A 14,885-nucleotide genomic window follows, 5' to 3' on the forward strand; every position below is an offset into this window, starting at 1 on the left:
GCTGTCACAGTTCTGATGGGAAACAGGATTTGGAACTCAGAAGGATACCTGACTGCCCTGCAGACGGTCACCTTCCCTTGAACAGCTCTTCTCACAAGTGCCCTGCCCACAGAGAGCTGGAGGCAGCCGTTTCTAAGCTTTGGGCTGCTAAAAAGAAGGTAGGCTGACAATAACTTAAATTGATGGAAAGAAAAAGAAAGGCATAATGAAAAAATGTCAAGGGTTGTCATCTTATAGATGACTCTTAAAGAAAAGTACCCCTCAGGGGGGATCAAATAATATATTCACAATCAAGCTAAAGATATCATATACAGAGCTCACAGAAAATTTGGTGCCTACCATTTCAACCTAACCACTGGGGAGTATAAGGCAAGCAATGCATTCTGTTGTTTCTTTTTAAGTTTTAAATTTTAAGTATCACATGACACCTGAGGGGTTCCAATGAGGATGTCAATTCCCTAGGATTGGGATGGTTTAGAGATGTGAGCCATCTTTCCAGTCCACTATTGAGTGGTTTATAAATCTTGCTAATGATCTTTAATAGTTTAGAAGCTTAGCAGATACAGTTTTTGCAAAATTTAAATTTTACTGACAATATTTTACAAATGTAGTTTTTGAGAACTTGACATTTCTTACTATGTATTTAGTTAGCTACTTTGTGTGCGAATCAATGTCTGTGCACACAGAGGCCAGAGAAGGATAACAGTTGTCTTCCTCCTTCACTTTCCACTTAATTTTTCTGAGACAGTTTCTCAATGACCTAAAGCTTGCTGTTTTCATGAGGCTGGCTGAACAGTGAGCTTTCAGGACCTGACTCTCTACCCTCTGCTGGGGTTACAGACACCTGGCTTTTCTGTGGGTGCTAGAAATTTGAAATCAGGTCCTCTTGCTTTCTCAGAAAATGCTTTTACCCATTAAGTCATTCCCCCAATACTACTTTATTTTGTGAATAAAAATCCAAGTAAGATGCTAATTGCTTAGGAAAAAAGAAATGACCCCCCAAAAGTAGACTAAAAGATAAAAAATATCAATTTTATTAAAAATTATTTTAAGATTTGTTAATACATTTTGAGGACCAGTGCTTAGAATCACATGCAGATTGATAGCCCCTAAAGCTATTGATGGTTCATATCTGACCATATGTGGCATAGTCCTCAGGTGATTTGCCATATACCATACCAAAACACACAAAATAGCAAATCAAACCAGTGAGTCACATTTAGTTACATCACCAAAATGAGCTAGTTAAATGACTAGAAGCAATGAGGGGACAGGAAGGGCAGGAAGCAAAGAGGAAAACAGAATATGAAGTAAATTCATGCATCAGATAACAGAGCTCCCTCTCACAAAGGATGGACCTCTGTCAGCTGATGGGATTTAAAAAAAAAAAAAAAAAACCAAAATACAGAAAAAAACATTTCCATGAAAAAGGAATTTTAAGTACAATGAACTTTGTCTGCTTATGGTTTCTGAATGTGCAGCTGGACATACTGTTAGACATGTAGGGGTAACATGGGAGAAGTCATTTGTTTTCCAGTGGCACATCTATTAATTGTACCACAATGAACTGAAGTTTGAAAAGGGGATGAGTAATGTGAGTTCATGTCTGATACTATCAATTAATGAAGAAGTATATACGCAGACAAAGACAGAGACTCAAGTCTGGAGAATATGACAGCCCCAAGTGAGCTCAAGAGAGAAAAATGTAAAACAAAAACAAACCAAAACTCAACAAAGCAACAGCAAAAGCCACTAACATTTGATAATACATACTGACTGGTTAGATTAAAGAAAAAAACCTACCTTGTAATTTCTTCTGTTCACTACCTCCCATGTTAGTTCTACTTCTGCATTTATTCTCAGCTCTCATCTTTGGGATCTTCTAGTCTTGTGTGGCCGCTACAGTTTGAGTCCTCCCCTTAAAGCTCACAGTGACTTTAATTGCTATTCTGATTGGTAGTATTGAGAAGGTACCTTTGACAATAGGGAAAATGGACTGTGGGGCTGTTGTGCAGTGAACTGCCCAAGAAGAATATTACCTGCAGGATCACAATTCAGACTATCAGGAAACCCTGGAAAGGTCCCTAAGATGGCTAAGAGGACCACTTGGGTACAGTTTAAAGCCATTCTTTTAAAGCAAACATGTCAAGGCACTGAAATACAAGCAAAGTGCTGTGCAAATGAAAGATGTGGAGCCAGATGAAGACAAACTCAAAGAGATTAAGTCTGAAGAGACTCTGGATAGGGATCTACCAATACATACAATACCTGCTATAAAATGGAGATAAAACCCACTTTCCCAAAAACAGTGGTGCTACTCACTGCTAGTTTACAGGCAACAGAACAGGATGAGGCTGGGTCTGATATTAATATTCACACAAGTTCGAAGAAAAATAGCCAGCCTGTAAGTTTCCAAGATGGTATGAAGCACTTCTGGCTATGGGAGGAGAAGAAGCCCCACTGGAGACTAAAACAGGGTGGAATCGGGAGGAGAAAGCAAGGGTAGCCGGGTGCCAAAATCCCACCAAATGCAAACCTTGTTTTCTGAAATGAAACTGATACTGAGTGGTGCTTCATATCTAATGACATCAGCAATAATAAAAACTTGACTGTGAAACTATATTCTAATGTTTCATCTGAGCTATCTTCAGCTATGATATGGTTATGCTTGTCAAAATAAACTGTTGCCTTAGTTACTGTTCTATTACTGTTCTTAGTTATTAATCTATACTATGACCAAAGCATTTACTGCGAGCTTGCTTTCAGTTTCAGAGGGTTAGTCTTTTAGTTCTTTATTAACATGACAGCAGATGGGCATGGGGTTGAGAACTTACATCCTTATCCATAGGCAGGCAGGCAGACAGAGAAATGGGGCTTAGGTTGGCTGCCTTATAAAATACTGGCACAGGGTGGGGCTATCCAACATTCCCTGTGGGAGAACCTTCCACTGATATCTTTTAGTGGGCTGAGAATTATAAGTAGGCATTGTGAAGACAAAAATTTCTTTTTCTTGTAATGGTACACTAACGAAACAATCTTTTAAATCACTTACTATGAGAGGCCATCCTTTAGGCAATACAGAAGGCAAAGCAATTCCAGACTGTACAGAGTCCACTGGCTGTATCATCTTATTAAAAGCTCTTAAATCTGTCCTAATTCTCATGTTTATGATTTCTTTTTAACAAATACAGGAGTATTCCAAGAGCTCACTGGTTCCTCCATATGCTGAGCATTTAGTTGCTCCTGTATCAGCTTTTCTAAAGCCTTCAGTTTCTTTGTTGTTAAAGGACATTGTGAAACCCATACAAGTTCGTCTGTCAGCCATTGTAAAGGTAAGGGTGTTGTTGTCTTTGGAAGATTAGCAGCTGTTGTATTCTGTTCTTGTACTACCTGAATAATTGGTGATTGTTCTTTATAAATCTTCCATAGCCATATGTTAATACATGTTTTGTTTCTAATCTGGAAGAAATGTTTATCTGAGTATTCCATTGCTATAATAAATCATGTCCCACAACCCACAAATTCATTGCAATATTAGCAACATTTGGCTTTAATATTCCTCTCTGTCCTTCTGGCCCTATACATTTGAGCATCTGAGTCTGATATCATTTTATTGACTTCTAATGACAGTCTTTGTAAGAAGTCCATGAATGCTTCCTTTGGGCCCTGCATGACTTTTGCAAATGATTCAATTTTCTTTCCTGTTTCTCCAAGTCTGTCCCAAGCACTCAAAGCTGCTACATGGCATAAGCCCAAGAGATGATCATCATATTGACGACATTGCCTTTCTAAAGTAGCATAATCTCCTTCTCCAAGAATCTGATCTTGGGAGATATCTATACCTCTAGTTTTAGCCTTTTGTTCAATATTCACAGCCTCTTCTCTAAACCAGGAAGTCCATTGTAATTGTGGTCCAGGCTCTAGGACAGCTTTTATCAAATCTATCCAATCTGTGGGGACAATCCTATTATAAACAGACCACATGTTTATCATGTTTACAAATGGTGAATGGATGCCATATGAGACTACAGCTTCCTTGAATTTCCCTAAATCTAACATTGTCACAGGCTTCCAAGTAGCTCTTATAGAATCTCCTTCAGTAAGGTTACTGGATATATTAAAGGTGGTTCTCTTAAGACCTTAAAGTGTTCATTTTTAACCTTAAAATGCAATGCTGAATTTGTTTTTCCATGTAATTCTCCAGTCTGAGTTTGACTATCTCTATAATCTGCCTTAATGAGTTTTTCTAAGGCCTGCATCTTAGCACTCATATCAACCAACTTTTTAAGAGATAAACCAAGAATTATCAAAACAAAGATTATCAAAATGACTGTGTATCAACTACAGTTGATTATTCCTTCATGATCCAATTTTTAAAGCATCCATTATGTAATCATATGCAGACCTAATTTTCTCCATTTTAATAGTGTTTTCAATTTTTTTAGTGTGGGGAAACTTTTTTTTTTTAACTAATCCCTTCCTTTAAGAATTCCCAATAAACTTACCTAATCTGCTGACAATGTCAGGGAACTGTGAAGTGTAGCTCATCTGATCTGAGAGAAATATTACCACCTTCATTGATACTACGACTGCTGCGGCTAGCATCTCACTCAGTCCAAAGAATCATCAGGTCTCACTGGACACAACTTCCTATTCAGTCTGACAGCAACCACTCTGAGATTTCTTTTAATTCACATCTTTTAATTTCATTCATATAAAGAAAAAGATTGTAGGCTGGGCATAGTGGCACATGCCTCTTAATTCTAGCACCCTAGAGACAGAGGCAGGTAGATCTCTGTGAGTTCCAGGCCAGCCAGCCTTCTAGGACAAGGCTGTTACACAGAGAAACCCAATCTCAAAAAACCATAATGAACAAACCAACTGACTAATAAATTTTTTTTTTCAAAAGAAACACAGGTTTTAAATAAGGGAAAATTCTAATTTATGAAGCAGTACACAAGCAAACCCCTGTTTTTCTTCATCAGTTTCAGCCTGTACCATGTTCACTCCTCATGTTGTGTGTTCTAGTCAAACTGGACTTTAACCAATGCCTTGCACTTGTCATTCTAAAGTAAAGTAGGTCTCTAGCATAAGCACGTTGTTTCTGGTACATGAGAGGCTCTCTCCTCTGCCTGGGAAATACTCTTATGTTAGTTCTCCATTACCACTTCTTAGAGAAACTTTCCTGATGGTCAATATATGATATTCTTCTCCTTAATAACACCCAACACTATTGCAAATTTTACATTTATCTGTGTAGCTCTGAACTGATGCCTCAAAAGAATACTGACCTTAGCATTATGGCTCAGACAAGAAGTTTACCTCCAAAAGGTCCATGTATGGAAGGCCTGGTTGTACATGGCACCACTATTTTAGGAGATTAGCTGGAAATTTTAGAAATAAGGCCAAGGTAGAGGTAGGTAGGGAAGGCAGGTCCTCTTTCTGGGGGAGAGGCAGGAATAATCTTGTCCTTGATCCCTTCATGTCTGTGTCCTGCCTATAATAAGGCAAAATGCCACCTGTGTTACATGTGGGACCAACCAATCATGGGCTGAACCCTTTAGTCCAGATCCCAAGTAAATCTTTCCTTCATTAAGATGCTTTATGTATTTTATCACAGCTATGAAAACAGCAAAACCAGCAACACAGAAAACTAATACAGGAAGTGGGATAATTGCTATAGCTAATCTGACCATACAGTCTAGAAACCTTTGGAACTAGCATATGGAAAATCTGGAAGAGATTGGGGATATGGGCTAGAGAAGCTCTAGAATGTTATAATGCTTAATTCTCATAGAAGCTCAAAGGGCAGAATGCCAATAGAAATTCAGAGGCTAAGGATGGGAACAAGGATTCTGTGTTAACACATGGCAAAGTTGTTGACTATATTTTGTCCATGCCTTGAATCCTTCTAGAAACCTGAATTTAATCTAGCAGAGGAAGTTTCAAGCCCAGCATTCAGAATGTGGGACAGCAAGGCAGGCTACTTTAACCACAGTCACAGTAAAAATGAAGCAGAAAGTCTTGCAATTTGGTCAGAAAAGTCTATATAAAATTGAGGCCAAGAAGGCATAGTTTCTTCAAAGTTAGAGCTATTAAGAAGCTACAAAGGACTTTATACCAAGCAAAACACATTTCTTAAATATTAATGGTGCCAGTTCACCAACCAAAAGACAAACTATCTGAATGGATTAAGAAATAGGTCCACCTTCTTGTTTACAACAAACATACCTCACTTTCAAGGATGAAAGGATTTCAATAGTGAAAGGATTTAAGAAAATATACCAAAAAAGTTTAGTTAGCATTACCCTACAGATAATGCTTCTCCCAGAAACATGACTATTACATAAAAAGCCCAGTCTCAGGTATGGGATACCTCCCCTAGAGTTATTGGTCAAGGCAGTATAAGAGATTGTCAAAACAATAAGGCTATTTCCACTGCGCTTGGCTGCCCATCAGAACTTGGGGATAAAATACTAATGCTGAAGACACCACATACTTTAGTCACGGGATTTGGAGAAAGCAAGCTGGCTCCTAACTGGCCCTCCTCTCTTATGGTTAGCTTTCACAGTGCCACACGCAGGCTCCTGGGAGAGAAAAGGCACCAAGAGTCTTCCCAGCAAGATATGCCCATTGGTATAACAGCAGCACCAATGTCTTGGGGTATATGGTGGTCTGAATAAGAAATGCCCTCCCAGGCTCATGTATTTGAACACCTGGTCCCCAGTTAGGAGAGGTTACTAGAGGAAGTATGTCACTAATGTGGGCTTGAGGTACAATCTAGTCTCACTTCCTGTTCTCCTTACCTCTCTTCCCTTCCTGTGTGTAGCTGAAAATATAACTGGCCAGCTTCCCACTCCTGCCACATGCTTTCTTTCCCTGACTGCTGCCATGTTGCCATGCCTTTTCTACCATGGACTTCTATTCCTCTGGAAATATAGGATTAAGTAAACATAGGATTTAAGTTGCTTTTAGTCAGGGTATGTCAGATTTAGGGCCTACTTCAACAAGAGGGAACTCATGACCCATAGAGTGTACTTGGCCATCTATCCCTATACCCAAAGACTAGTCCAGAGCTTACCCCTTCTCAGAGAAGCTTCTTTTAGCAGTGTATGCAAGGTTAACAGAAAGGAACAAAAATGATCAAAGTGCAGAGATTAAATCACTGTGTAGTACTCATCCCCAAATGACCCGCCCCCCTCCACACACAGAGTCTTCTCAACATGACAGGCAGTCACACTCATGAATTCTCAGCAACTGTGGATACACACAAGACCTTGACAAGATCAATCTAGTCAATATTCCAGCACAGTTGGGAAGGCTCACAAAGCTACACTGCTAGTTGAGAAGCTTCAGGGAGTTGATGGATACAGAGAGACAGTTAGTCTTCAAAGGTAGGGACCCTGTTAAGTTAACCTTGAGTTTCCATGCTACAGCAACATTCATACCAACACTGATTGGACGATGCAGGTTCTATGAAGATGGGAAGGTGATGTGGGGAGTGTGACATGACAGAATCAGGAGGAGTTGGAGGGGTAGAGTGAAGAGTGGATTTGGTCAAAAATAAAACGTGCTCTCGTAAAAAGTCTTTAAAAAACACAACACAGTAATCTATACTCAAACAACATATACTGAGAAATCAGTCATTTTTGGCCAGCAAGCCTATCTAATTCTCACACAGGCTTTGTGTTTCTCTCACAGAACTCAGTAGGAGGTTTAACAAAGGTTTTAAATGGTAATTATACTTGAATTCATTTCATAGGGAAAAAAAAATGAAAACCACAGTGATATTATCAAGAAGACACATCCCTCAAAATATTAAACACATGGATGTTATTAACATAGAAAGGTACAGCAACTACATATAAATAACAGTGATTGTGATCCAGACTTGTAGAGTGTCTAGTGTCTCATTGTATCAGTTAATAAAATTAATCCAAACAAAAGGTTGAGAAATAAATCAAGTAGCAATCTAATTAAATAAGATGCCACTATCCACTTATTAAAAGAGCTAAAATACAAACACCAACAATACCAAGCTGCCAGAAGTATAAATCTGGTATAATTATATTGAAAAACTTGAGAGCCATGAGTTAAAATTGATTATGTAAAACTCTCTATAACTCAGTAACTTCCCTCCTTGGCATTTCTTAATACAAATACACACACATATGTATGTATGTATGTTTGTATGTATGTATGTATATGTGTATATCTCATAAGACTTATAAAAATGTTCAAAGCTGAATTTCTTTTTAAAATAACGTTTTTACTTATTCTTGAGAATTTTATGCAATGTGTTTTTGATGTTATTCATCCCCCTAACTCCTCCCAGACCCTTCCTACCCCTCTAACTTTATGTCCTTTCCCTAAAAGTCCCAGAAAACAAATTTTACTTTTCTTTCTTATTTGCAGGTTCACTATGTAGACCAGATGGCCCAAAATTCATATAGATCTACTTGCCTCCGTCTCTGCCTCCTGAGTGCTAGGATTAAAGATGTAGGCTGCCATGTTCCACTAGTAGCATTATTCTTAAAAACACAAAAGTAGAAATAACTCAAATGTGCATAAAACCACATCAGATAGATCATGATATATTTTATAACGAAGAAATACCACATTCCATAACGAATGAGCTAGTACTACATACTGAAACACAGATAAACCCACTAATGTTGGTTTTAGGAACCTGAGATACAATGCTGAGGCACAGCTCACTAAGGTATAATGCTTGCTCAGCATGTACAAGGCTGAGTTTAACCTCTGGCAATGCAAGAAAAAAAGGGGAGGGGACAAAATAAACCCAAGTATACACCTTGTAGTGTTTATTTATAAAAATAAACTGGTAGAAAATGGTAGTTATCATAGGGGAAATGTTTGAGAAAGCACAAAGAACATTCCCGCCCCCACATCCCCCCCACCCTGTCACATTTTAGTTCTATTGTTAGCAATGTATTCACTTTATAACTACTAAGTTTCAGATTTCTGAATCTTACACTTTATCAGAAAGTCTACTTTAAAAACAGAGGAAGGAAAGAACCAGAAGATGGAGGAAAGGCACAAAAAGCTAAGACTGTTGGCTCTGCCAAATGCTACTGCTATGGTTTGTCTGTAGTAAAACTATGTTGAAACTTATACCCTGGTAATTAAAAATGGGACAAAGTTGGCATCTGTCAGAGGTAACTAAGTAATAAGGGCTCCATCCTCATGAAAGCAATGTGGTTCTTATGAGAGTGACTTAGGAGCTAGAGAGATGGCTCAGTAGTTAAGAGCACATCTTGTTCTTGCAGGGGACCTGAGTTTGGTTCTTAGCACTCATGTGCACTATGTACATGTACACAACATTCTAAAAATAAATCTTTAACAAGAGTAACTTAGTGATATGAGTGCATTGTTATGAAGATTGCCTGTCACTTCCCGGCATAGCGTGTTTGTTTCTGCACAAAGCTGATTCACTTCTGATTTTCAAGGTGCAGTGTATGGGCCCCATCAGAAACTGAACAGATATTGGTAATGTCTTGGACCTCCAGAATTGGAAACTAAATAATCCCGTCTTCTTCATAAATTACTACTCTTTGGGTATTTTGTTATAACAACAAAATGGACTCATATAGCAGTACATAAAAGAAATTACCTAAATTGTGCTACCTAAATCCATAGAATAAATGAGCAGTAGAGTAGGGCTGGAATTGAAGTATATTACTCTCTCTGAAATCCTTGAAAGAATGTTTCTGAGTGTATGCAGAGGGTCCTTGCCACTCAAGCACTCATTATCTTCATCTGCAATGAAATGAGGTTTAAGAGGAAACAAAATAGAACACAAATTTGAAATTTAACATATTTACCAAAACACAGGAACACTTATAAAACTTGTTTTCAAGCAAATGTTCCTTTTCTGGCTTCTGCTTCACCTATCCCCATCAACTGTCCTTGTCAGTCATTCTTAGTTAAATCTTTATTGTGTTAAAGTGCAGCACTATATAATCAACTACAAAGCGAAACAATGCATCTTTAAAAAAACATGGTGGAGAAAATAAAAATGTAAGTGTGTCACTGGGGGTGGGTTTTCAGGTTTCAAATGCTCAAACCAAGCCCAGTGACCTTCTCTCTTCCTGTGGCTCTTTCTCCAGCATAATGTCTACCTGTGTGCTGCCATGCTTCCCGAAGGACAGTAATGGTCTAAGCCCATTGAAACTTTAGTCAGCCCCAATTAAATGTTTTTCTTTATACGAGTTGCCGTGGACGTGGTGTCTCGTCACAGCAATAAATCCCTAAGACAGAAGTTAAACCAGGGAGTAGGGTATTGCTGTGATAGGGCTCACTGTGCTTTTGTTTGGAGGAATGTGGACTTGGGGATTTTGGATTAGGAAAGCAGCTGAATGCTTTAAGTGGGATTTAAAGAGTCACACCAGTAGAAGGATAGAAAGAAGACAGTGGTGCTGAGGGGGACTGAAAATGAAAGGACCTGACTCAAGAGGTTTCAGAGGAGAATGTTCGTATGTGGCTTAGAGACCACTCTTGTGAGGAATATGGCTGCTTTCTGCCTCTGTCCAAAAAGCCTGCCTGAGTCTTAATTGAAAAGCTATTAACAGCTTTGGCAGAGATTTCAAAAATAGCCTAGTATTGACTGTGTCGTGTGGTTATTAGTGGCCAGTTTTATGCAGATCTATAATGAAAAGCAGGAAGCTGAGCAAGTTAAACTACAAAATGTAGAGTCTGAGGAGAAAACAGATGCCAGGCATCATAATGGTCCTTGTACTCAAGAAGATAAAAGTTAAAAGCCTGGTCCTAAATGGAATAAAGATGGTAATGATCTCAAGGCAAAACTTCACCCAACTAAGCTTCCAACCTAAAGTGAAAAGGAATTAAAGTTTAGAAACAGGCTTGGTGGTATATATCTTTAACCCAACACTCAGGAGGCAAATGCAGGCAGATCTCTGAGTTCAAGGCCAGCTTGGCCTACAGAGCAAATCCCAATGCGGCCAGGCTTAGGCAGTGAAGGAAACCATAGAAAACAGAAATCTGGAACAAGGGGTCATGTTTCAGCCCCAACAATTACCAGAACATGGCATAAAACCCTAACTAAGACAAAGACACAGGAATCAATTATGGTGATTAAATGCTACAGGAGGGGTCTGTAATAGCCCAACAAAACTAACAACACAAATCAATGCACAATGATACCATGTATCTTTTTAAAATGCAGGAATCCATCAAGTTGCTAGAGAAGTCAGAAATTCACCCAAGTCTTATAAAGAAAAATCAGGCAGATTAAATAAGCCACAGTAGAAGGGTCAGATCTCTAGGTGCTCACCAAGTATCCATATTCCTCTTACTCAGTAGCATAACCTTGATTTTCCAGTAATTCTAATTTAGTACCTGTATTTCTATTTTAGCAATAAAACAAACAGATGTCACAGTAATCTAAAGCCAAGTCTTAAAAAAAAGAATCAATTTTAAAATCAAGGACCTAAACATCCAGGCTCGGATAATCTTCTCAAGTTTAACATCTGATGTTGCAGCCTATCTATTTAAGGAATGAGGTAATGCTTTACAACGCTGCAGTCCACGGATGACAAGGTTTGGCGGAGAAGAGTATACAAGAATGAGTTTAAACAACAAGTTTAAGCACCAGTGAGCTCGATTTAATTACCATTACAGGCATACATCAAAGACATCTGCTGTCTCAAATCATCAATATTGTAAACCACAAAAAGGTTACAAGAAGAATTATGAAAAGAGATACATATTAAATAATTAATCCAGCCATTCAGTTATTTCAGCATCAAGGCCAGGAAAGATCTACGCATTCAAGAACACAGTATCTACTGCACCATACTGTGCCAGTTGGTGAACAAAGACAAGCTTGCCGCGGCCAGCATTCGCTTAAGGAAATCAGGAGTTGGTATCTTCCTATTTAAATAGATCTTACGTTCTTCTGTTGCCCATACCCACAGCAAAGGCGCCAGAAAGGCGAATTAGGTTTTTCAACCACTCGAGCTTACGTTGTGCTTTGTCCTCTTGAAAAAAACAGAATCAGAGTCAACCAACTGAAACATGCCTAGAACCTCCTTCCATGTATGTTCTCTACCAAGTAAGGCTCACGGAATCAAAAAGCAACCAAGGAGCGTTCCCATGCTTACCGGGTCTATTAGAGGTTATAATCTAGTGAATAAATAAAAATCTGTCTACCGTCTCCGCCGTTAAAACTCGCTTTTCATAAGCCACCTTTCGATGACGTGCTGCAGTTTCACGAATACACCACGTCTCAAAGACAGAACAAAGAGATACATATTCTTGGCAACAGCGGCGCCCAGAGCCCTTAGAAAACGGTTATTTACCGGCATCTTGTTTTGCCCTAAATGAGCAGGTATGTGAGGATGCGTCGAGTAGTGGTGCCTCCTGGGTGACACGGGAAGCCCTCTGAGGGGTCTCACGGCACCGTTACTGCCCGCGAACCGAAGGCTCCGGGCTTCGCCGAGAACTGGAGTAGACCGGTTACACAACGGCCCCAGAGGCCCACCGCCCGCCTCCCGAGTGCCCGCTCAGTGGGCCTCGGAAGCCCCGTGGCAGCGCAGGCCCGCGGCCAAGGCGACAGGCCCGGCCGCCCCGCCCCGCCCCGGGGCCCGCACAGCCCGCACCTGCTTTCTCATGTTGTTCATGACGCCCATGAAACCCGCGAGCAGCTTGGCTTCTTCCCGAGCAGCAAGTTTCTTCTCGGTCTTCTTCTTGCTACTCTTCTCCACGCCGGAGGTGGCCATCCTCTTCTTGCCCTCCGCGGCTTTGCGGCGAGGGTCTGCCCGCCACACGCGGCGGTCGGGAGCACGGCGTCGGCTGCAGAGCACGGGCCGCTGCGGGACCGCCGAGGGAGGATGCGGCTCCTCGGATAATCGCAGACCAGGTGAAGACAACTCAGCCACGGTTGCAAGCAAAGCGGGTCGCAAGCATGCGCACTGGGCCTGGGATGGGGGGGGGCGGGACGCTAAGAAGCAGGGGGCGGGGCATGTGCGTCACAGCCGCGCGACGCTCCCAGCAACCGGCTGTGTCGTGCAGATCGGTGGGTGCCGCCACATTTTTTTCTTGGACCACTGAGTGCTTGTTGCATCGGCCTTAACCAAGGTCACACGTGCCTTTCTCCTGCCAAAGGCAGAGTCCCCAGGTTTAGATGTCGTAATGATCTATTTTGGATGATTGTAGATGATAGGACATACTAAGACTGTGTCACACATACTGCCAATGTGTCTAAGCTCCTTGAGAACAGAATTACTGCAAATCCAGTGTGGCATATTGGAGGCACTCAGTAACTATTAAATGATTAAAGAAAAATGCATACTGCAAGGCAAAAGCCTATTTACCCCGACTTACTTGTTAGGGTTCAGAAAGCAAGAACATAATCCTATAGATGACTCCTTAACATAACATGCCTTCCTGTTTAATAGGCTGTTTACATGGGAGGCCTAGGCAAGTGGATCTCTTGTGAGAAACCCTGTCTCGAAAAACAAAACAAATAAACCAGAGATCAAACGTCACTTCCAGAAGGCTTCAATTAGGCTTCCTGGCAGTTCCACTGGAACACAGTTTAATCCTAGAACTCATAGAAACATGTTTCATAAGTACAGTTTTTTATTTTGCTGTTTAGGAATATACAGGACTATCTGAAATCACTATGTTTAATAATAAAAACTTTCTACATAGCCTCTCCGTTTTCTACCTAGATGTATAACAGAGTAGATGTAAGCATTGCAGCTCAGAAGGAAAGGTATCCTGGAAGTCACCGCAGTCACTGTAAGGTGGTAGCTTACAGCCCTGCTAAGATAGGGTGCTGTTTCTAACAAGGCAGCAAGAAACGAGAAATAAAGCACACATGAGTTCCTCCTCCCATCAAGATCTGATTTTCAGAAATTGCTCTTCTGTCTGTTCTATAAAATCTACTTCTTGGGGACAGCAAGATGTGTCAGTGGTTAGAGATGCTTACCACCAAGACTGATGATCTGAGTTTGATCCCTGAAACATACTTTGTGGGAAGAAACACACACAGGCATGTACACACTAAATGCTTGCTATCTATCTATCTATCTATCTATCTATCTATCTATCTATCATCTATCTATAGTGGTTTGAATAGGAATCCCCCCCCATGGGTTCATAGTTGTCAGGGAATGCGCTGTTTGACAGGGAGGTGTGCCTTGTTGGAGTATGTGTGGCCTAGGAAGTAGTAAGTCTGCTTTGTCTGACCTCTTGCATGAATATTCGGTCTCACTGGATTTATGTAAACAGTAGCCTTTGTAACAACTTTGGGTGGTATCCAAATGTAACTTTGTTGGGGAAAATCCTGCATATATTTATATTTCACGTTTGGAGGTTGGTGGTACCTATTGCTTGAAACTTTGTTGTAGTCTAGTGACTTTTGAAAAGCCAGCTCAGCTGGTCTCCATTTTTCCATGAATTATCCACCTCTGTATCCACTTGTGGTGTGGATTGATAAAGCTGTATTTGATCTGTGGGGCTTGACTTCTACCAGCCTCTGCTATTGGATCAAGGTTGAATGCCAAATAAAGCCAGCTGGCAAACTTGGGGATGTGGCATCAAGTTTTCAGTGGAGTTGGAAAGAGGATCTTGGTAATTTGCTATTTTGCAATTTGCCTAGGAGGGGAATGAGGGGCTCAGCCACACTTGTCTAGACCATGTATATAGATAAGCACAGAAGGGCAATCTGTAGAGACTACAGATAGAACAAAGCACAACTGAAACCCTGGAAGTCAGTGGAGACATTAGGCAGTGGGCAGGGTTTGCTGTGAGGTTAACTAAGCTTAAAATTCATTGTCTCTAACTTGAAAAGATCTGCTTTCAAGGTGTTCACATGATCATTTGGTTTTATAAAATTA

The 14,885-nt window shown here is 40.4% G+C and overlaps 1 protein-coding gene across 3 annotated transcripts in view; it reads right to left on the reverse strand.

The window, feature by feature from the left end:
• Nucleotides 1-12,964, reverse strand: part of Klhl7 (kelch like family member 7) — a 46,507-nt gene extending 33,543 nt beyond the window's left edge. The window contains exons 1-2 of one of the 3 annotated variants that reach the window (XM_051202887.1): nucleotides 12,642-12,963; nucleotides 9,635-9,780 (exon numbers count right to left, since the gene is read on the reverse strand). Coding sequence is in view for 2 of the 3 variants with exons in the window: in XM_051202884.1 (XP_051058841.1) it covers nucleotides 12,642-12,761 (120 nt within the window). In the remaining variant the exon portion in view is untranslated. Of the gene's footprint in view, nucleotides 1-9,634; nucleotides 9,781-12,341; nucleotides 12,353-12,641 lie in introns of those variants that run through there. The other 2 variants (XM_051202884.1, XM_051202885.1) reach the window with 2 other exon arrangements.
• Nucleotides 12,965-14,885: the final 1,921 nt, after the last annotated feature.

The sequence above is a fragment of the Phodopus roborovskii genome, unplaced genomic scaffold (assembly GCF_943737965.1).
Source record: "Phodopus roborovskii unplaced genomic scaffold, PHOROB, whole genome shotgun sequence".
Taxonomy (NCBI): domain Eukaryota; kingdom Metazoa; phylum Chordata; class Mammalia; order Rodentia; family Cricetidae; genus Phodopus; species Phodopus roborovskii.